This window comes from Leucoraja erinacea, chromosome 18 (assembly GCF_028641065.1).
Source record: "Leucoraja erinacea ecotype New England chromosome 18, Leri_hhj_1, whole genome shotgun sequence".
In the NCBI taxonomy this organism is placed as follows: Eukaryota; Metazoa; Chordata; class Chondrichthyes; order Rajiformes; family Rajidae; genus Leucoraja; species Leucoraja erinaceus.
This window is the reverse complement of record NC_073394.1, coordinates 33,888,909-33,911,820: the sequence shown is the minus strand read 5'-3', so window position 1 is coordinate 33,911,820 and position 22,912 is coordinate 33,888,909. Positions and strand designations below refer to the sequence as shown.

The 22,912-nt window shown below is 43.0% G+C and overlaps 2 protein-coding genes across 2 annotated transcripts in view; one reads left to right on the top strand and one right to left on the bottom strand.

Moving 5' to 3' along the window:
• The first annotated feature begins 2,091 nt into the window (after nucleotides 1–2,091).
• Nucleotides 2,092–2,961, top strand: LOC129705893 (uncharacterized). The gene has a single exon (XM_055649787.1). It carries the CDS (start codon nucleotides 2,092–2,094, stop codon nucleotides 2,959–2,961), a length of 870 nt encoding a protein of 289 aa, XP_055505762.1.
• Nucleotides 2,962–3,609: 648 nt separating this feature from the next.
• The window catches only part of LOC129706008 (low choriolytic enzyme-like), a 101,581-nt gene continuing 82,278 nt past the window's right edge, over nucleotides 3,610–22,912 (bottom strand). The window contains exons 13-14 of the mRNA XM_055649979.1: nucleotides 3,863–4,085; nucleotides 3,610–3,757 (exon numbers count right to left, since the gene is read on the bottom strand). Of these exons, the coding sequence (XP_055505954.1) occupies nucleotides 3,642–3,757; nucleotides 3,863–4,085 (339 nt within the window). The 3' untranslated portion in view covers nucleotides 3,610–3,641. The remainder of the gene's footprint in view (nucleotides 3,758–3,862; nucleotides 4,086–22,912) is intronic.

Below are 22,912 nucleotides of genomic sequence, written 5' to 3'. Positions count from 1 at the left end.
GAATGGCAATCCCGTCCGCACGTATAGCGTCCACACCGTTCCCCTCATCCTTAGAGCGTGCCACTTCTCCTGGCCTTTCACAATTGTGGATGTGGCCCAGCGGTTGCTGGGCGCAGATTTCCTGTGGGTACAATCGCTCCTAGTGGACATAAGGGGGCAATGCCTCGTCCACTCTGGAAACGATCTCCTTGCATCCCACTGCATCCGCCGTGCCAACCCGCAACCCGATGGCGGCGTTGGACAATATCTATGCCCAAATACTGCCTGAATTCCCAGACATCGTGACCCCGAAGTTCGACTTGACAGGCCCGAAACATGGTGTGTTGCACCATATTCTTACTTTGAGATCACCGCTCCATGCCCGCAGGCTGGCCTGACAGGCTCCTGATTGCAAAGGCTGAGTTTCGGAGCATGGAGGCCATGGGCATTGTACGACGCTCCCACAGCCCATGGGCCTCCCCACTGCACATGGTGCCAATCCGGGAGCTAAATTACTCGTGGTGACTTCCGCCACCTTAACAAGGCCTCTATCGCTGATCGTTGCCTCATCCCCCACATCGAGGACTTCTCAGCCCATCTGGCCATGGCTAAGTTCTTCTCATAGATAGACTTGGTCCGGGGATACAACCAAATCCCCGTGCGGCTGGAGGATGTCCCTAAGATAGCCATACTCACACCGTTCGGGTTGTTCGAGTTTCTGTGGATGCCTTTTGGCCTTAAGAACACCGCGCCCCCTTCCAGCTCCTAATGGACACAGTGGGTCATGGGCTCGACTTCTTATATACCTCTCAGGATGACTTCCTCGTGGTGAGCCGCTTGCAGCAGGAGCACTGCGCACACCTTCGTTTGTTGTGCCAGTGCCTCACTGACCTTGGCCTGGTCATCAACTCTGGCAAATGCCAGATCAGCCTCTGTGCCATCGACTTTCTGGGCCACCGGGTGATGTAGCACGGTGCAGTGCCTCTGCTGGACAGGGTCGAGGCAATTCGCCATTTCTTGCAGCCTTCCACAGTGAGGGGCCTCCAGGAATTTGTGGGCATGGTTACTTTCTACCATTGGTTCATGCCGGCGGCGGCTAGAATAATACTGCCGCTCTTCCAGTTGTTGACTGGAATGCATCGGGAGGTACAGTGTGCACGAAGTCGCCGTGATGGTGTTCGAAGTGATGAAGGAAGCCTTGGTTCGGGAGACGATGCTTGTGCATCAGCGGGCCGACGACCCCACAGCTCTTACCATCGATGCCTCTAACTCTGCGGTCGGTGGTGTGTTGGAGCAGTCGTCCAATGGTCACGGGCGGCCTCTTGCCTTTTTCTGCTGCCAGCTGAACGCAGTGGAGCAACGTTATTTAGCAGAGAGTAGAGTGTTTAATTTGTTCATGATATATGTATTTTTATTTCTATTTATTTTTTACTGCACACTGAATGGACACTGGTTGAGCAACGTTTTTTTGTTTCCTCTGGGTATGTGAGTACTCAGGAAAATGACAATAAAGATATACTATACTTATAGCGCATTCAGCTGGGAGCTGCTTGTCTTACACCTTTGCTTTCCCCAAGGTCTTGGATCCATTGTCCGCCCGTCAGCAGCGTCAGCTGATGTCTATCTCAGAGTTCAGCACCGACATCCGGCACATTGCCGGTAAATGTAACCTGGTTGCGGACACGTTGTCCCACCCGGCCATCACTGCCATTCTCGACATGGCCTCCAGAGTAGACTACTCAGCCTTGGCTGCGTCGCAGCTAGTGGACAAGGAGATGCCGGCATATCGTACCGCGATCTCAGATTTGGTACTCGAGGACATGCCGTTGGGTCCCTCGCGTGGTACCGTGCCCTGCGACGTGTCCACTGGACAGTCATGGCCTATTGATCCGGCGGCCTGGCGCCGTGGTATTTTTGGCGTCATCCATGGATTGGCCCACCTATCTATCCGAGCCCATGGTGGCTGCAAGATTCATGTGGCACGGGCTGCGGAAGCAAGTCGGTCGCTGGGCCCGGACGTGTATTCTGTGCCAAACTTCCAAGCTGCATCGTCACGTCCGGTCACCCATTCAGGAGTTTGCAGTGCCTCGCTGGCGCTTCGACCACGTGCACATGGACATCGTGGGGTCGCTGCATCTGTCCCAGGGTGTTTCACACCTGCTGACGGTGGTGGACCGTTTAACGCGGTGGCCGGAGGCCATCCCGCTCATGGACACTTCTGACCAATCATGTGCTCACGCACCTGTGGCCAATTGGATTGCGCGCTTCAGGGTGCCACTGGATATCACCTCTGACCAGGGTGCCCAGTTCACATCCGAACTGTGGTCTGCAATCGGCCGCCTGCTGGGGACTCAGCTCCAGCATTTGACAGCATACCATATCCAGTCGAATGAGTTAGTGGAGCGGTTCCACCGCCATCTCAAAGGCGCCTTCAAGGCTCACCTCACGTGCCCCAGAATGGATGGACGAGTTGCCGTTTGTCCTACTGGGAATTCGGACAGCCCTGAAGACGATTTGTTATCATCCTCGGCGGAGTTGGTTTATGGCCCTCCACTCACCATCCCCGTGGGATTTATACCGGCCGCTGATGGGTCCCGGGATCCCGCCGTCATCTGTGCTGGTGTGACGTGGGAGAGGGTCAGCGCCCTGTCTCCCATCCCGACCTCTCGTCATGTGCCACCAGCACTCGCGGACAGTTTGTACGTCTTTCTACGCTGCAACGCCCACAGGTCATCCTTACAGCGCCCATATGAGGGTCCATTTTACGTGCTGCAGCACGACGTTTGTTTTGGACATGGGTGGTCTGCAAGAAACTGTGTCTGTAGCGCGACTGAAGTCGGCCCATATGGACCTGAGAGAGCCAGTACAGGTGGCTCAACCTCGCCGTCAGGGGGCGTCCGCCGTCCCGGGTTTCCACGGATTTTCCCAAACTGCACAGTTCCCTTGTGCGTGGGGATGTATTTACGAGGTCTGGCCACCTAATTCGGTTTCCTGTCCACGTGGCTGCACCTGGTGGTGAGCCATGCATAGTACAAACCCTTGGCTCTCGAGGGAGGAGTTAGGTGTCACGGTGGTGTGAGGTGTATGTCACGGGGCTCCCCGGGCGGTTTATAAGGTCGGGCAATGCCCATGACAGGAGTTAGGAGCTGTACGGAGGAAGAAATGAACGACAATTGATTGCACAAACCTTGTGTCATACGTTTTTCCTGTCTGGACATCTGTGTGTTACTGCCATAGTATTAATTTTTTCGACAGTGCTTACTGACATAGTGCACATGTTCAGGTCCAATCCCATCATGAAAACAAATAATTTACAGGAATTGAACATGTTTAAAATAATTATAATTTTCTGAGAGGGAGATACGTTCCATTTGTCAGAAAGCATCAAATTTGTCTATTTTTTTAAAAAATCAGGTAAGTAGGCAGTTAAAATTGAGAATGCTGATTAATCCACAGAATTTACCCATTTCTTTGTTAATTTGTGGCTTTATTAATTATCTTTTGGATCAACAAGTGAAATGTATACTGCTGTCACTGTGTATGGAAAATCAATTTGTTGGAAACAGTTCCCTGTAAAATCTGTTCCAAAGTAAAATAACCCTACTCCATGGCCATACCTAGCAAAAGAGCTCTTTGAAATCAAATGTTTCAGTAAGTTAGGTTCAGACCTGGCGATTTATTCTGGTGAGCAGGACCCAAAAACAGTGCGTGTCCCTGAAGCGGGTAGATGTTCTGGTAATAGTTCCTTTTCTGCTTTTTATCATAAACCCACACACAACTAGAAGAAAGAATATAGTATAAAATAAGATTACCATCTATAAATAAAGATACACAACTATAATTTGAATTGAAAACACAAATATATGCACTTTAAGAATATTACCAAATTTATAATTAGCACTGAAACCACGTGCTGGTAATCGCCTGGTCGAGCTGAATGTAATAAGTAACTCATTACGTGATGACAGAGCTGCTGGATTTTCTGCACCACAAGCTGGTCTTACAAGGATTTTTGCAAGCTTATTTGCACCATCGTAAACTGCTACATGATCACCAAGGCAAGCTGCAAATTCTTTTATGGCAAATGAAGAGAATTCCAAGAGGATCTAAATTAAAAAAAAAAAATGCAATCATGCAAGCAAAGTCAACAGTCTTTACTGGGAGTTAATATTAGAGATTTGGCACAATTCACAGAAGCACAATTCACAGAATACAAAATAATTATTAAAAAAATAAAATCACTGTCATTGACAAGGCCAACAACTAATGCTTATGAAAAGCTCACAGTGGAACACAAAGTGCTGGAGTAACTCAGTGGGTCAGGCGTCCTTGGAGAACATGGATAAGGGAAGTTTCAGATGGGGCCCTTCACAATGATGAAAAATTGATGGTTAACCATCTTTCTGAATCACTGTAGTTCATGTGGCAAAGGCATCCCCATGATCCAAGTCAGTCAATTTTATTCAATACTATCAGAATTTCACAGTGATAAAGAAAATGAAAGATTTTTTTAAGTTTAGCTTACATTTCCATGCACCCTCATACTTAGTAGAGATTAAATAAAATCCTGATGAATTCCTGTAAGGCATGTTTGACATGGGTTACAATGAAATGAGAATGTGCTGATGGCAGAAAGAGTGAATATGTCAGTTGGTGGTGGGAAACTAATCCAATGGATTTCTTGGTGCTAGATAATGATTGCAAGTGCTATTGAAGCAACAAACTTTCAGGGAAGTTCAGACATACCTTGATAACAAATTATAGATGGGATTGGGTTTAGGGATTCAGGAGGAGAGTGATTCAGAGAAAACCTGGTCTCAAATAAACCTTATAACCCCATTTTGGTATCCGGTCTTGCGAAGGTTTAGTCATGGTAACACCCAAGATATTGATAAAGGCAATATCATGACAATTATGTTGTTGACTACTTCGGAACATGGCAGGTCATAGGTAAACACGGGCAAGGGGAGGGCAATAGGCAGATGGTTGGACAGAGGACAGATGAACACGCGTGTTGTGAGAGAAAAGGATTAGAGAGATGAGCATTGTGAAGTCTGAGGACTGACAAGGTGCGAATTGAGCAGCATGGGGAAGAAATGTCGGTGAAAAAGGAGGGGAGGAAAGGGGGAAGGTACACTAGGACTCAGTGGGGTAAGGGCCTTTTGTACAGGTTACCTAAAATGGGAGAATTCAATGTTCACACCATTCACAGCCAAGCAGAATATGATCTGCTGTTCCACCAGTTTGTATGTGGTCTCACGCTGGCAATTGGGGAGACCCAGGACAGAAAGTTCAGTATGGGAATGGGTAGGGGTTAAAATGGTTAGCAAGGAGGTGTTCCCAATGGCGAGATAGACTGCAATGTGTAAAAATAGTTGAGATACTGTATTATAATTTTGCTGCATGTCATTGTGGTATATATCATGTCTTGATTGGTGAATATGTTTTGTTTCTGACTTTATTTGAAGCAGAAATAATATGTGAATGCTTCATTGAGCCTAATTACGACTAGTAACTACGCACTTCGTCCGAGCACATTACCGCACGTGTCATGCAAACCGTCTAAAATGACCATCTAAACTGTCATTTGGCAACCAAAAAGCTGCCAAGGTTGCCCGGCTGGCAACAAGGACATTTTTAAAAAATGTTTTTAAATATTTTATTTTATTAGAAGTAAGTACAATCATATGGCACCAAAGTGCCTAATATATATTTTCATAATACATTTTATGTACAACTTCATATTTTTGTTGTTATAATAAAAAAAATGAGAATAAGAAAAATAAATTAGATAGTAAAGGATAGAAAGGCGTGAGATATATAGTGTGTGAAGAAAAAGAAAAAAGACGAGTGAGTGAAGAAAGTTGAGGAAAAGAAAATAGAAAAAAGAGAATAAGACATAAAAGGTAAGGAGATCATTGTTTATAATCTTGACCATCCCTCGTCCAGTCCTGAAACAGTTAGCTTTTACAATTGTGTTGCACCATATGATTCCAAAAAGATGACAAATGGAGACCAACTCGTTATGAATTGGTCTGATTTATCCATTAGGAGGAATTGCATTTCCTCAAGATGTGCGGTGTCCAACATACTTGCAATCCACATTTTAAGCGTTGGTATTGATGTATTTTTTCAAAATTTAAGTATTAATTTTTTTGCTATTATGAAACCATAGTTAAAAAATAAATTTTGAGATGTGCTCAATTTATTCCCATCTTCCATTACTCCAAATGTAATCATTTCAGTATTAGGTTCCATTCTTATCTAGAATAATTTTGTAAATATTTCGAAAATATCACTCCAAACTCTATAAAGTTTTATGCAGGAAACAAAGGAGTGTGTTATAGTTGCCTTTTGGGATAGACATTTATCACAAATGGGGGATATATTTGGATAAAATTTGTTCAATCTTGTTTTTGAATAATATAATCTATGTAAAATTTTAAATTGAATTAGATTATGTCTTACATTAATCGAACATTTGTGAATATATATCAAGTACTTTTCCCATGTAACCTTCGTAATTTTTATCATTAATTCCCGTTCCCACTCTTCTCTAAGTACCTCTGTCGATGGTAGGTCTATATTTAGAATACTATTATATAAATATGATATTAATTTTTGTGAGTCAGCTTTAACATTCATTGCTTCTTCCAATAATTATTTTTGCTTGTATGTTATTTTTTGATATCCTTGTATATATTTTTTCATGAAATCGCAAATCTGAAGATATTTAAAATATTGGTTGTTTTTCAGTTTAAATTTTAATTGTAATTGTTGGAATGGTAGTAGGTTTCCCATTTCGTACACATCCCCGATCCTTCTAATTCCGAGACTTTCCCATTGGTTATATATTTTATCAATAAGAGATGATTTAAATAAAGGGTTATTCGCTATTGGCATTAACAATGATAAATGACTTAATTTTAAAGATAACTAGACCAAGTGCAGACCCGTTGGGTCTCTGTTTCCCCAACGGCGTTTGTGGGGGAGGGGGGCTGCGGCATCATACTCACATTAAGCACCCCCCAAACACACAGGTGGGGGGAGGGAGGGTGAGAAGAGGGGAGGGAGGGGAGAGGAAACGGGACAGATTTGGGAGGGAAAGGAGAGCGGGGGTAGGGGGTGAGAGAGGGGGATGGGGAGAGAGAGATGTGTGGGAGGGGAGGGATGGGGAGGGGGGGGGAGGAGGGAGGGGGAGAGGGGTGGGGGGAGAGAGGGGGAAAGAGTGGGGAGGGAGAGTGGAGGGAGAAGGGGGGGGGGAGAGAAGTGGAAGAGTGGGGGGAGGGAGGGGTAGAGGGAGTGGTGGAAGAGGGACAGAGGGGGGTAGGGGGAAGGGGGCGGGGGAGAGGGGGGGGGGGGGTAGAGAGTGAGTGAGGGGGGGGGGGGAGAGAGGGATGGGTGGGAGAGGGAGAGGGGTGAGGAGAGGGAAACATAGAAACATAAGATTCTATAAGATCACCCCTCAATCTTCTAAATTCTAGCGAGTGCAAACCGAGTCTATCCAGTCTTTCTTCATATGAAAGTCCTGACATCCCAGGAATCAGTCTGGTGAACCTTCTCTGTACTCCCTCTATGGCAAGAATGTATTTGGGCATTGGGCATTGTGACATCACACGATGAAACGTTCACCAAGGGCTGGGGCTGGGGCTGGTGCAAAAGCATATGTAAATGATCCATTCCGATTGGACATCTGCGAGCATTGGGCATTGTGACATCACACGATGGAACGAATCAAAAGGCAAAAAGGCAGCCGGACGGACGGACGGCGGCAGGCACAGAGTTTTATATAATAATAGATTTTAGTTGTTTCCAAATTCTCATTGTACCATATATAATTGGGTTTTTATTATATATTGTGTTGTTCAGTTTTTTCGGGGAGAAGAGGATCGTTCCTATATTACAAGGATGATAATTCTCTTTCTCCATTTTTATTCATTCTGTCTGTTGGGTACAACTATTCAACCAATAAATTATATTCTTAATATGCACTGCCCAGTAATAATACATAAAATTCGGAAGTGGAAGTGCCCCAACCTCTTTTGGTTTACATAAGTGTTCTTTTTGTAATTCTATGTGATCTATAGTCTCAAATAAAATTAGTAATATTAGGATCTAATTTTAAAAAAACGTTTTTTGGTATATATACTGGTATAGACTGAAATAGGTATAGTAATTGTGGTAGGAAGATAATTTTTATTGCATTTATTCTACCTAATAATGATAAAGGAAGTGTTTTCCAAAATTTAATCAGCGTATTAAGTTTATTTAATAAAGGTATAAAATTAGCGTTGAATAATGCTTCATATTTTCTAGTAATCTGAATACCCAAGTATTTAAATTTTTCTGTTGCGATTTTAAAGGGGAACTTCAGTAAGTGTGTAGGTTCTTGAGGTTTTAATGTCATGATTTCACTTTTATTCCAGTTTATTCTATATCCAGAAGTCCAGAATTCCTCTATTAAATTTAATAAATTTGGTATGCTCATTTGTGACTTTGTAATATATTAAAGTATATTGTCTGCATATAATGACACTTTATTCTTTGAGTCCCTAGTATCATAGCCCTGAATATTCAGATGAATTCTTATACTTTCAGCCAGAGGTTCTATCATAAGGGCAAATAGCAGGGGTGATAACGCACATGCCTGCCTATTACCCCTTGATAGTTGACATTTTTGAGATAACATGTTGTTAGTTAAAATTCTTGCCATTGGCATCATACAATAATTTTACCCATGTTATAAAATTCTCTCCCATATTAAAATGTTGCAGTACTTTATATAAGTATTGCCACTCTACCCGATTAAATGCTTTCTCTGCGTCCAAAGAAATAATTCATATATCTTCTTCCTCTACTTTATGTGAGTACATTATATTGAACAGGCGTCTCAAATTATTAAATTAGTATCTTTTGGGTATAAACCCCGTTTGATCAGGGTTTATCAATTTACTAATATATTTGCTTAATCTTTTTGCTAAAGTCTTTGCTAAGATTTTCTGGTCATTATTTAAAAGTGATATAGCTCTGTATGAGCCCAGATCTTCTAAATCTTTATCTTTTTTTGGAATAAGCGTAATAGTTGATTTTGCTAGTGTTTCAGGTAGTTTGTTTTCTTTAAAAGCGTGCGAGTATAAATTAAATAAATAAGGGGTCGTTATCTCATGGAATTTTTTATAAAATTCATTACTAAAACCAACTGGTCCCCGGTGTCTTACCATTTTTCAACAATTTTATTGTTTCACCTATTTCTTTGATTGTAATTTGAGCTCCAAGTTCCTCTTGTTTCAAAAGGTCCAGTTTTGAAAGATTAGTTATCTAAATTGTTTTAAATGTTGTTATCTTCTATTTTAATTTTAGACGTGTATAAATGTTGTTAAAATTGAGCAAATCTATTATTAATATCTTTAGGTAGTATTAGTAATTCACCTTTCTCTGATTTAATTTTAGTTATAGTATTTTCCTTTTCTTGTTTTTTCAATTGGTGAGCTAAAAGCTTATGTGGATTGTCACCAAACTCAAAATGTTACTGTTTTGTAATTTGGAATAGTCTTATTACTCTTGCCGATAAAATTCGATTAAGTTTAAATTTCAGTAATATTATCTTATTGTGTTTATCTGTCATGGAATATTTAGCATTTTCTAACTCTAACTGTCTGATTTCTTGTTCTAACAACATTTGTTCTGTCTTATTCTTTTTATTTTGAAAACTTTGATATGAAATTATAATTCCTCTAATAAATGCCTTAAAAGTTTCCCATAATAAACAAGTGGAGGTCTGAAGAAGGGTTTCGGCCCGAAACGTTGCCTATTTCCTTCGCTCCATAGATGCTGCTGCACCCGCTGAGTTTCTCCAGCTTTTTTATGTAACCTTCGATTCTCCAGCATCTGCAGTTCCTTCTTAAATACTACTGTGGTATGTTGGATTGATTGTATATGGCATTAATTTCATATCCACTAAAAAATAATCAATTCTTGAATACGTTTTATGTACCGAAGAGTAAAACGAGTATTCCCTTCCAACTGGATTAGCAGATCTCCATACATTTATTATATTAGTATTTTTTATATATGTATTTAGAAGTTCACTAGTCTTAGATTTTAAATAGATAGATAGATAGATTTTAATTGTCACATGTGCCAGATGGCACAGTGAAATGAATTCCCATACAGCCATACAATCAAAAAATAAACAGGACTCAACACACTATAGAATTTAACACAAAACATCCCCACACAGCAGAATCAAAGTTTCCCACTGTGTAGGAAGGCACCAAAGTCAGTCTCTTTCCTCCACTGTTCCCCGTGGTCAGGGTCTCCCCAAGCCCTCCGCAGTTGCCGCTATGGGCGGCCCGATGACCAGGACCGCTCGCCGGGATGAAACCAGTTCGTCGTCGGGGCTGCGGGACGTCCTCAGCGGCGTGGACACCACAGTCGGCGCCCTCCTACCGGAGTCGGTGGCTTCCAAGGTCCGTAGGCCGCACCGGGTGGAGACTGCTGCTGGAGACCGTCTACAAGGCGCCCCAGGACTCCACGATGCCGTTCAGCGCCGCCCGCGTTGGAAGCTCTCCGCACCAGAGCTTCACGATGTTGGAGCAACGGCCCAACGCTCCGGAGGTCCAAACGGCGACCCAGTGAGGCATCGCCCGCTCCGTGGTGACTCCAGCGCTGCGCCGCCGCTGTAGCAGTCCTGGTCCAGTTCCCGGTCCCCGGCAGGAAAGGCCGCTCCGATCCAGCTGGTAGGCCGCGAGGTGGGGGGGCGAGGGCGCGACTCGGAGAAATAGTCGCGTCCCCGCCAGGAAGAGACTTGGAGACTGTTTCCCCCTTACCCTGCCCCCCTCCCCCACATAGAACAGTAAAAGTTTCCCCCTAAAACAGACTTTAGACTAACTAAAAATAATAAAAAAGATAGAAATTACATACAGGCTGTAGGTAGAGGCTGCTGCCAGTGCAGCGCCCCTAGTGGACTTTACTCCAAATTACTCCTCCTTTGTTTTGCTGATTTATCTAGATATGAATCTAAAACACAGTTAAAGTCCCCCCCTATTATCACATTTTGGTAATTAAACTCTGATATTGTATCTATAATTTTATCAAAAAATTGGGGGTTGTCAAAATTCGGAGCGTAAATATTTATCATAGTTAGTGGGGTTGCATAAATTTCTCCCGAAACTATAATATACATTCCCTCTTTATCTGATATAGTATTCTTTAATTTAAAAGGTATACCTTTTCGAATAAGAATAGCCGTACCTCTAGATTTAGAAGTAAATGAGGAGTATAATGTTTGACCTATCCACTTCGCCTTTAATCTCATTTGTGTTTGTTGTTTCATGTGCGTTTCCTGCAAAAACATTATGTCGCTTTTCAAAGATTTTAGTTGGGCAAAAATTTTACCCCTCTTAATTGGTTTGTTGGCACCCCTTATATTCCAACTAGAGAATGTAATTCCTCCATTCTTTATTTGTCTATCGTCTTGCATTGTAAATCAAGATAGTATTCCTGAATCATACGGTGCAACCAAATACCTCAGATTTCTGGGAGTTGGGTGGTCATCCCAATTTATTAGATTTATATTGCATCTCCTTCTTATAAAGTGCCTTAAACAAAGAAAGAAAAACGTGATATACAATTAATTACAAAAAAAATAAACAAATAAAAGTCTTGATTGTGCTTTAAAAAAAAAGTGCTATTAAGGTATCTAAGAAAAGATATCTTAAAGACGAATAGCCATCCATGATGGCAAAAAAATTATAGACTTCCGTTGATATTGTTATACATTGAGCTCCTCCCCCTTGGTAGAGCCTCATAAAAAGTTACAGACCGTTTCATATTTTGTCTTTTCTTATATGAATTTATCAAACCAGCACCAGTGAAAGCCGAAAGAAATCAGGAAAAGACATAAGAAGTAAAAAACCAAATATAAAACACAACATATACACAGTTATATAAGCATATATGTCTTTCCAATTTATCTAATCTTAATCTAATCTAAACTTTACCATATATATCCACCCAGGATTCTTACATAATATCCCATTCTTTAACTACCATACAAGCAAGTACCAACAGCATACAAGCAGGTACCAAGGGGTTTGAGCTTTTCGTTCAAGGTGAAATATGGCCAGCACTCTCAAAAACACATTCCAGAGAGATAAGCTTTGTAATTGTCTGGAAAGTTCCGCCATTTAAGCCAGTTTAAAACTCATAAGAATTAAAAAGTTCAATCTTCTTCCTTGTCGACAGCTTCCCCCGATGTTTTCTTTACGATATCCTCTGCATAATAAAAGCTTTTTCAGGATCTGTAAATGAGCGTTCAGTGCCGTTATAAGATACCTTCATTCTGCCAGGAAAAACTACCCCATATCTAACTTCGGGGACATCCTTCATAGTGTGTCTTGCCGGTGTGAACACTTTCATTCTCCTGACGGAATCACGGAATCACTGAAAATTTGAATATTATCCCCACGGTATGTCAGATTCTTCCCATGGGTAATCTTTCTCAATATAAATTCCACTGAAGAGATATCACGGAATTTCACAATTATTTGTCTTGAATAATTTGTCCCTCTTGCAACACGTCCAACTCGGTGAGCGACGTCTATTCTTGGTTCTTCCGACAGTTCAAAAACATCTTGAAGTAAATCAGTAACGAAAGTACATGCTTGAGATTCATTTCCCTCTCGTCCTTCTTCCACTCCAAAAATCCTCAGATTTTGTCTTCGAGATCTTGCCTCTGAGTCCAGACATTTGTCAGTCATTCTTCCAAGTTTTTCCTCTTCAGATTTCTGTGATTTTTACAAACTCCTTATTTCTGTGACCATCTATTTTTTATCTCATTCTACATTTCTTCCATTATTTCATCCAGTTTTCCGATATCATCCTTCACATCTTTAAATTTCTTGTCAGTCATTTTCGATTCTAACACACTCTGACTTTAGTTTTTTTTTAAATCAAATTCCTTATATTGCTTCTTCAGTTCTTTTAACTCACTGCAAGTATTATCAATTTTTTGAGAAATTCTCTCCATAGTAGTCTCCATTCTCTGCTTATTACTCTCCATATGAGACTCCATACACTGCATCTTATCCAGTATAATATTGATTGTAGCAGTCATATCTAAAAGCATTTGCTTTACCTCCTTCTCCTTCTTGTCTTCCTTTGTAGCCATTTCAAGCAGAGACCCTTGGCTGTAAGATTCTTCTTCTTCTGAGCCTTCTTCTGTCGTTTGCAGAGTATCCAATACTTTCTCGAGCTGAAGACTTATGGTGTTCTTCTTAGGTGCCCTTGAGCTTTTTTATTTGCTCATTTAAAACCCGATTTTTACCGTTAAGCTCCCCGATTTTCACATCACCTTCTGATGATGTCACCTTTACACGACACCAAGCAGCTCCGATGAGTTTTAAAAAAAATCGGTACTGACTTTAAAACGTTTTTTTTGCGATTTTTGCGGGAGAGGAGCTTAATGCTGCGCCTTAGTGCTGCTCCATGGCGCAGCATTGAGTCCAAGGAAAAAAAGTTAAGTGAGAGCCCTGACATATGTGCATGCCACCCTTCACATGGTATTACGGTACTACACAAAGTCTCTCTCTCTCTCTCTTGCTCACAAGCCAGCGGAGCCAGATGCGAATGTTCCTGTTGAATGTTCCTGTTTGCTTAATGGAATAAAGATTGATTTCACTATGTCTGTATTGTTATGGATCGCTGATAAACATGGTGTCAGAAATGGGATACGAATCCACGAATGCCAGCACCCACAGACGTGACTGCTCTACAACAATTCTTAAGCATGTTAAACTATCAGGGAAATTCATCCCAAACTTCAGCAAGCTGTCAGCCCCGCAGCGAGAACTGACCCACAAGGATACACACTGGTCCTGGCACCAACACGAGCAGAGGGCATTTGAAACCCTCAAACAACTAATATCTTGCGTTCCAACCCTCGCATACTTTGATGCCAAGTTACCTGTCACTCTCACCTGTGATGCCTCCCAGTATGGACTGGGCAATGCTTGCCTACATGACGACGGAAACGGCTCCAGACCAGTTGCCTCTGCCTCCCATACCATGACCGACACTGAATAGCGCTACGCTCAAATCAAAAAGGAGCTACTCGCAGTAACCATTGCCTGCAAGAAATTCAAGGACATTATCTTTGGCAACCCGATCACTGTCGAAACAGATCACCAGCCACTGGTCAGTATTCTCGGTAAACCGATCCACACGGCACCAGCATGCTTACAACGCATGATGATGGAACTACAGAGATATGACATCAGACTAACCTACAAACGCGGTAAGGACATGCACTTAGCTGACGCCCTCTCAAGGGCACCTCGCCCAACCAGCGAAAAACACCTGTCCGATGATGAGCACAAGGAGTATACTGTTATGATTGTCTCCAATAGTGTCACAAACAGCTGCAGATGAAACGCTACAATCACTGGCCATTGTCATCCGCTGGCCAGATAAATAGCACCACCTGCCACAAGCTGTCCGCCCATTTTTCCCAGTCCGTGATGAACTGGTCATTCAGGACGGCGTGATAATGAAAGGAAATAAGGCAGTCATCCCGACGTATCTTCACAGCAAGTACTTCGACATTGTCCATGGCGGCCATCCCGCTGCAGAAATAACCCTTCAACATGCGAAAGGCATGCTGTTCTGGCCAGACATGACTAGCTACATTCTGCTTGCCCGATCTGTAATAGCTTGACCCTGCACTAACAGAAACAACCACTTGTCCCACACTGGACTTCCCTGGTCCACAGTAGCAGCCGACATCATCGAGTGGCATGGACAACAACACCTGGTTTTAGTCAATTCCTACTCAGGATGGCTTGAAATCGACCTGCTCAGTAGCCCAACCTCACCCGTGGTAATTCAGAAACTAACTCGCCACTTCTCTGACCACGGAGCACCCCTAAAGCTACTCTCAGATAATGGACCTCAGTTCTCCAGTCAGCTCTGGGACTTTCACCACATTACCAGGAGCCCCGAGTACCCACAGTCTAACGGCCTGGCAGAGCACACGGTAAAAAGTGCAAAACAACTAATGGAACACTCATACAGGGCCGGCTCTGATGATTATCTTGACTTACACAACCTACAGAACATCGTCCGCAACCCTCTTCTAGGATCTGCAGCTGAACGGCATGTCACGGTGAACCCGCTCCACTCTGCCTATGACCAAGCAAAGACTAGAACCACAACTTCATGCACTGTCAATTATCTAATCCCAGCTCCAATGCCACCGCAACATACAAGAAAATACCACGATAAAACTAGCTCTCCACTTCAACTGCTCAACACGGGACAGGTTGGCTGTTTGCGGTCACGCCGAGGTTACGACCGTCTCGGTGTCATTCTGGGATCCACTGCAGAGCCACGCTCGTACCTGGTCAGTATTGGCAACGGCATCTATCAACGAACACGCCAACACCTCCACCCGGTTAATGAACAGGCACCTTCACTTCCTTACCCGGACCAGCCCGGCAGTCTTCCCTCACGCTCTGCGAATGCCACTTCAGCAATTCCTCTGCTGGTGCCAGCACCTTCCCTGCCTTCCACGGTGGCCCCATCTCCACCGGTGTCTTCTCCTCCGTGTTTGCCCGATAAGGGACTTGCTTCCCCAGCGAAGGATGAGGTGTCTGCTGGAGGTTATTATCATACACGTGCAGGTCGTGTCTGCAAACCAAACCCACTAATTGGAAAATTTACTGGCTATACCTGAACTGTGCATGACCCGTTTAGTTTTATGTGCTCTCATATGTAGTAAAATAATAAATGCCGCACCTTATACGGGTGTATTACAGTATGCCCTAACAAATATACATATGCTTTATTTTTTAAGAGGATGTAGATTAACCCTTATTAATTCATGCCATTTATAACCTTCACCACACATATGTGCATGTCACCCATCACATGGTATTAGTGTACCACACAAAGACGCTCTCTGTCTCTTTCTCTTCCTCACAAGCCAGAGGAGCCAGACGCGAGCAGCTGGCTGTTTGAATGTTCCTATTTGCTTAATGGAATAAAAATTGATTTCACCATGTGTGTATTGTTATGGATCACCGATAAACAAGGGGCATACGTGTTGATAAGAGGAATAAGGAGACTACAGTACACTTTTTATAGCAATGTTACAAAATTTTGAGATTTAAAAAATCAAGTCTGCAATTTATCCCATCAGATAAAGCATAACAATAAGTTTAATTTGACACCTAATTCACTTTCATATCTCAAGTAATAAAAAAGTTATGGCCATTTTCATACCCGGAAATTAGCATCTTGTTCCCTATTGATTTTCTATGGACATATCAAAAAAGCTGTGATCGAGGACAGTCAAAAGCCCATAACCTTCTTAAAAATTAAGAGAACTGAATGAAAGTTTCAGTTATCATAGATTGAGCCATTCTGAAACAAATATAAAATAATCTTACTTGGAGGACCTGCAATTAAAGCATATAATTAGTTAGTTACCCAATTGTAGCTAATTTCAAACTTCAATTACTAGATCTAAACATCTATCCATTTCTTAATAAATGATTAACATTTTTAAATAGCCTAAGTGTCCAAATAATATTCACAAATAATTCACAATAAAACATGATTTTTAAATCTCATTTACATCAATTTATAGGCCAAATGGAAGGAATTTAGTGTTCAATTGTTGTAAATTAAAGTCAATTTAAATCTGTTTTCTAGTGGGTTCCTGTGAACGCGCTGGTTTCGAACGTTCACATTGCGCTGGATTTGTGCCCTCAAATTCCCAGAAAAACACTGCGGGATATAAAGAGCCCAAAATGAACTATTCGCTATAGAAAACTTTATATACAGGGTTCTTAAGAAGCCCCTTTTAATGTAAAAATAAGGTACATACCATTAATTGTTTGCTTTATAAAACCCTAGGGCTGCGAGAGGTCGCGGGTTGAGAGAGTGATTTTTAAACTACTATAACTATTATACAAGGCCATAAAAACTAATAATACCTTTTGCGACGGGGTCTTTCAGCGATTTTCCGTTAATGATTTACTAGGCTGAACATTTTCGATTGCAACAGCCTAGTAAAAATCGTGTTTTAAACCCGCCCCCTCTAAACAGCGCCAAAATCACACACACGGCCTGGGGGCAGATTCTCATCGACGATTCGGGTAGGTTTTGTAACATACCTACTATTTACTCCCTTTCCTGGTGGTCAGCCATCTACTTTATGCCTATAACCTATGCATGGCCATTGTGATTCCTATCTATGATTTCTTCAGTTTCACTCTCCTGAGGTGATCCAACCACCTCCCAAAACATGGGGGGTTCCCCATGTCCCCCCCGGGATTTCCACTCATGGCTTGGAGTGTGGGAGGAAACCTAAGATCTCAGAGAAAACCCATGTCTCAGCGGCTGTAAGGCAGTAACTCTACAGCTGCACAACTTTGCCGCCCTATAATGACAGCTGTTGCTGGTCCAGCTCTCTAATGTAGTCTGTAATGAGCTGTGGCTGGGCACATCTTCCCAATGTGTAGTCCTCAAGGACACTAGAAGTCTCCTTGACTTCCTACATACTGTAGGTACATACAACTGCCATCTTTACTGCACTAGAACAAGGAAAGGGGGAAATAAAGTCACTTATTCCACCATCACCCACACCAAACCCTCTCACACCAGAGCATTATATTTACTCTCTATAGAATTACCCCACGTAGCTAACTTCCTTTTATGCACTCTCTAAGGAGCAGTCAATGAAGGATGCTAACTGCTTTCAGCTTGTCCAACTGAAACTCAACTCAGCTCGTTAACTGTGGGGCCTCAGTAAAGGGCCTGTCCCACTTGCATGCGACTGCATGCGTTTGGCGTGACCAAACGGAAGCGGAGTTCGCGCTAAGCTCGCGGTAAGTACGTGCTAAATTCGCACGTGACGTAATTTACGTTATACTCACCAATCAGCTGGGCAGGAGGCGGACCAACTGTATTTGGACGTCGCACGGCATCGGGCGGTGACGTCATTACGCAACGGCACACCGGGCGGTGACATCATCACGCAACGCCACGTGCTAGACATACGCCGTCAAGACGCTGCGTACGACATCAAGACGCTGAGTACGCCGTCAAGATGCTGCGTATGCCCGCAATGTGCCTGCGGGCCGACAGGCCGTTGGCGCGCAGAATTTTCGGACAGTGCGGGATTTTCGGAGCCCCTCACGATGTCAGGACCAGCCCTGCACAACTCCATACACCACCGCACTTCGAAGTGGGACCGGCCCCGCGCAGCCTGTACGCCTCAAGCGACCACGTTTGGTCATGCCAGACGCATGCAATCACATGCAAGTGGGACAGGCCCTTAACTGTCTGGCCTATTTTAAGCCCACTCTACTGCAACTGCTTTCAGCTTGTCCAACTGAAGCCCACTTTAGCTCATTAACTGTGTCCAGGAGCTAATTCTCACGGTTGGACAATGTCAGGGGGCTAATTCTCACTACTGGAATTATACATACTTGTTTGGAGCATGTATTAATTTTGTCACTGATGTTCTTTGCAGACATATAGGATAGTAATTTGTTGGGTTGATTACTCGTGCTTTTTAAAAAAAAATTATTAATAGTTTTTTATTGGAGGGAAAAATAAAATCACAGTACATCTGACGTATGGCATTACATTTTCCTCCGTTTTGTTTTTTATAAATAATAATAATAATAATATAAACAAAATAACCCTAACCCACCCTCCCTAAACACCCCTTAACAGCTTATTTTTTCACAATCCAAATATATCACAAAACAAATGCACTTTTTAACAATAATAAAGTAACAAAACAGAATAAAGGCGGATCCCCACATACTGTCAAGTGCCCTCAGTCAATAGGTAGTTCCTTTAGACCCTCAAAGTATAATAAAAAGGGTTCCCATTTCAAATAAAAAAAATTCACAGAAAATGTGAATTTAATCTTTTCTAGCCTTAAAAAAAACATGACGTCTTCCAGCCAAGCAGCGGCAGATGGAGGAGTGGTAGATTTCCAGACCAGCAAGATACTACTACGGGCCAAAAGTGATGTAAATGTAATGATATCAGACTGGGTTGTATTTAAACCCAAGGTTTTATCTGTTACACCAAATACAGCTACAAGCGGGCAAGGTCTCACTGTCATCCCAAGGACTTCACTGATGGTTTTAAAAATCACTGCCCAGTAGTTAACAAGTTTGGGGCAAGACCAGAATGCATGAGCTAGATTGGCTGGAGAGAACGAGCACCTGTCACAGCCAGCGTCCGTCCCTGGATATATGTTAGCAAGCCTGGCTTTGCTTAAATGAACCCTGTGTAAAACTTTAAATTGTATGAGCCCCAATCTAGCACATGATGACGAGGAGTGGACTTTTTTCAGCGCTTCTGTCCAGCATCCCTCAGACAGATCCATACCAAGGTCATCCTCCCACCTAGCTTTAACTTTGTTCAGGTTTTGATCTCCTAAATACATCAATTGAGAATATACTGCAGAGATTAGTCCTAACATTGTGACAGGAGGGAGATCAGGAAAAGAAGGACATTTTTTCATGACAAAATGGCGGACCTGAAGATATTTAAAGAAATGATTATGTGGGAGGCCATGTTTTTTGTGTAGGTTGTCGAAACTATCAAATATGTTAGTGTATAAATCCTTAATGCACATAAGACCATTCAAACCCCACTGTCGAAAGGTTGAGTCAAGTGTAGAGGGGGGGAATAAATGGTTACTATGAATGGGACCCAGAACTGAAGCTGATGTAAGCTTATAATGGCAACGAAATTGGTTAAAAATTTTGGTGGTGGATAGTACGACAGGGTTGGATGTAAATCTAGAGGGTTTCAATGGCTCGTGCTTTTTGGGCATGCCTGGACAATTAACCAGATTACAGATTCATTGCAACGTGCTCTTTTATTTGGCCGCTAGTGTTCTAAAGCACAAATCTTCAGCATTATAGTCCTGCATTTTTTAGCAGGACTATGTTCATTGATCTCTACCCCCAAATAACAATGTAATCATATATACCACAATTCAATATGGGATATGACAGGACTACAGTGCTTTGATCTGATTAGCTCATTATGATGTTGTCAGGTTCAATTTTAGCATAGAGACAAAACAAGTTGCAAATCCTAGCACCTTGCAGAGAAAAAGAAGTGCTGGAGTAACTCAGCTAGTAAGGCAGTATCTCTGGAAGACATGGACAGGTGACATTTTAGATTAGAACCCTTCCTCAGATTGATTGAGGGGAACATAGATGGGCTGGGACAAAAACCTGGCAAATGATAGGTGGATGTGGGTGAGGGAAATGTTTTGATTAGCAGATGCGTGACAGACAAGAGATCAAAAAAGTGTCAATGAAATATAAATCTAGACAGTGGGATTGGGGGGGGGGGGGGGGCAGTGCACAAGGGGGAGGGGGTGAAGTGGGAGATATGGGTGTACACTGGATTAGGGGGCACAGGCAACAGAAGGAGGGAAAAAAGAATCATGTTACGTAAAATTGGAGAATTCAATGTTCATATTACTGGGTTGTAAGCTATAAAGACAGAATAAAATATGTTATTCCTCCAGTTTGTGTCTGGCGACTCTAGACGTAAGCAATGTAGGAAGCCGAGGACAGAAAGGTTTCTGTGGAAAAGGGTGTTAAAGTGTTTAGCGACTGGGAGATCCAGCAGGCCTTGGCGGACTGAGTGTGTGTTTTGTGACACAGGCGCCTAGTCTATACTCAGTTGTGCCGATATAAAGGAGGCCACATAGCCACAACCTATTGCTGTAGATGAGGTTAGCGGAGGTGCATGTGAACCTCTCTCACCTGGAAGGGCTGCTATGCTCCCTGAAAGGAAGTGTGGAAGGACACAAAGGAACAGTTGTTACATATCCTGTGGTTGCAGAGAAAGTACCCAAGGACAGCAGGTTGGATGGAAAGAGATGTGTGAACCAAAGGGTTGTGGAAGGAGTGGTCTCTATGGTAATGGAAAGGGGTGGAGGTGGGAAGATGTGACTGGTGATGGAACACTTTGAAGGTTGCAGAAGTGTAAGGGAATTGGATGTGGATGCTGATGAGTAAAACATAAGTACCAAGGGAACTATCCTTGTTTCACCTGGGGAGGGGAGTGAAAGGAGAATTATCAGACACAGTGGAGACAGAGGTGAGGGATCCATCTAAAACAATGCAGTGGAGTGGGGGAAGAGAAACCAGTGTAGTGGGGGAGAGAAAACAGTGCAGTGGAATGCAGGAGACCTCGGTGGCTGTACCTAATGAAAACAGGTACACCTTCTTGGGAGTGGATGACACAACAAATTGAGTGGGGGCCAAGGCTCAATGGAAAAAAAATGACATCAGGCAGAGCCATAGAGGTGGAAGACTCCATTATCAGAGTTGTGGACAGGAAATTCTGTGGCGGTAGGTGAGACTCCAGGATGTTGTGATGGTGCCAGGGTCCAGGACGTCTCAGAGTGACTGCACCGCATCCTCAAGAGTGAGGGGGAGCAGTCGGAGGTTGTTGTGCCTGTTGGCACAATTGATATAGGTAGGAAGACGATGGAGGTTCTGCAACAAGAATTTATGGAATTGGGCAGAAGACTGAAAAACAGGACCTGCAGTGATCTCAGGATTACTTCCCGTACCTCGTGCTAGTGAAGGTAAGAATAGGAAGATAGAGGAAATTAATGTGTGACTGAGGATTTGGTGCAGGGGGCAGGGATTCAGATTTCTGGATCATTGGGATCTCTTCCAGGGCAGCGGTGACCTGTGTAAAAGGGACGGGTTACACCTAAACTGGAGGGGGGCCAAAATCTTAGCGGGAAGGTTTGCTAATGCAACACGGGAGGGTTTAAATTTGATTGGCATGGAGGTGGGATCTCGTGGCACGTGAGAGGCTCGATGTTCATATGGATGGTGGTGAGGGAAAGGTTAGTGGACATAATAGGCAGGTGAAAGGTGGAGAGCAAGGAGGAAGGGTTGGTTGAAACTGCACATATTTTAATGCGAGGGGCCTGATGGGTAAGGCTGATGAGCTCAGGTCATGGATAGGTATGAGCAACTGGGACGTGGTAGCCATGACTGAAACCTGGTTAAGGGATGAGCAGGACCAGCAGCTCAATCAATGTTCCAGTGTACAGGAGCTTCAGGAGAGACAGGGTTGAAGGAAAAAGAGGAAGGGGGGGGTGTTGCATTATTGGTTAAGGAGAATGTCACGGCTGTGTTCAGAGGTGACATTACAGACGCTTTGTCTAGTGAGGCTCTATGGGTGGAGCTGAGGAACAAGAAAGGGATGATGAGAGTTTTCTTAAGGAGTATGTGGAGACCTTCACTCATGAGGGGGCAATGCTGGATCTAGTATTGGGAAATTGGGACGGGCAAGTTAATGAACTGTGTGTGGAGGAGCCTTTTGGGACCAGTGACCACAGTTTGATTAGGTTTAAGATAGTTATGGATAGGGATGGAGAGGGTCCACGTGTTAAAATGCTCAACTGGGGTAAGGCCAAGTTTGAGGGGATGAGAGAAGGTTGAGCTCAAGCTGGACCAAGTTATTTGAGTTATGCTGCTCCAGCAATCCAATGAATTGCTGCCATCGGGTCGCATCTCATTTATCTACATTTATACATGCTGTCTTTTTCCTGTTCTTTTCAGATCTCAATATTGCTCGGTAAAATTATTGGAAACAATAGACTGCAAGGGCAGTCAAATGGATTCTCCTTCAAAGGTCGATCCATTTTTTTCATTCTTCGTATGTTATTAGATGAATAAAACACCATATTCCAATGGGTGGTCTATGTTATTCCTTTTGGGAATACCTGATGTAATTGGACCTTTACGTTCAATAAGGGTTCCAGTCTGGAAAAATTGGTTTAGAGCAAATGTAACTATTTTTGATTTTCTAGTACTGTTGGCACTCATTGTGAAAAGCAGAAACAAATTGAAAGAAAATG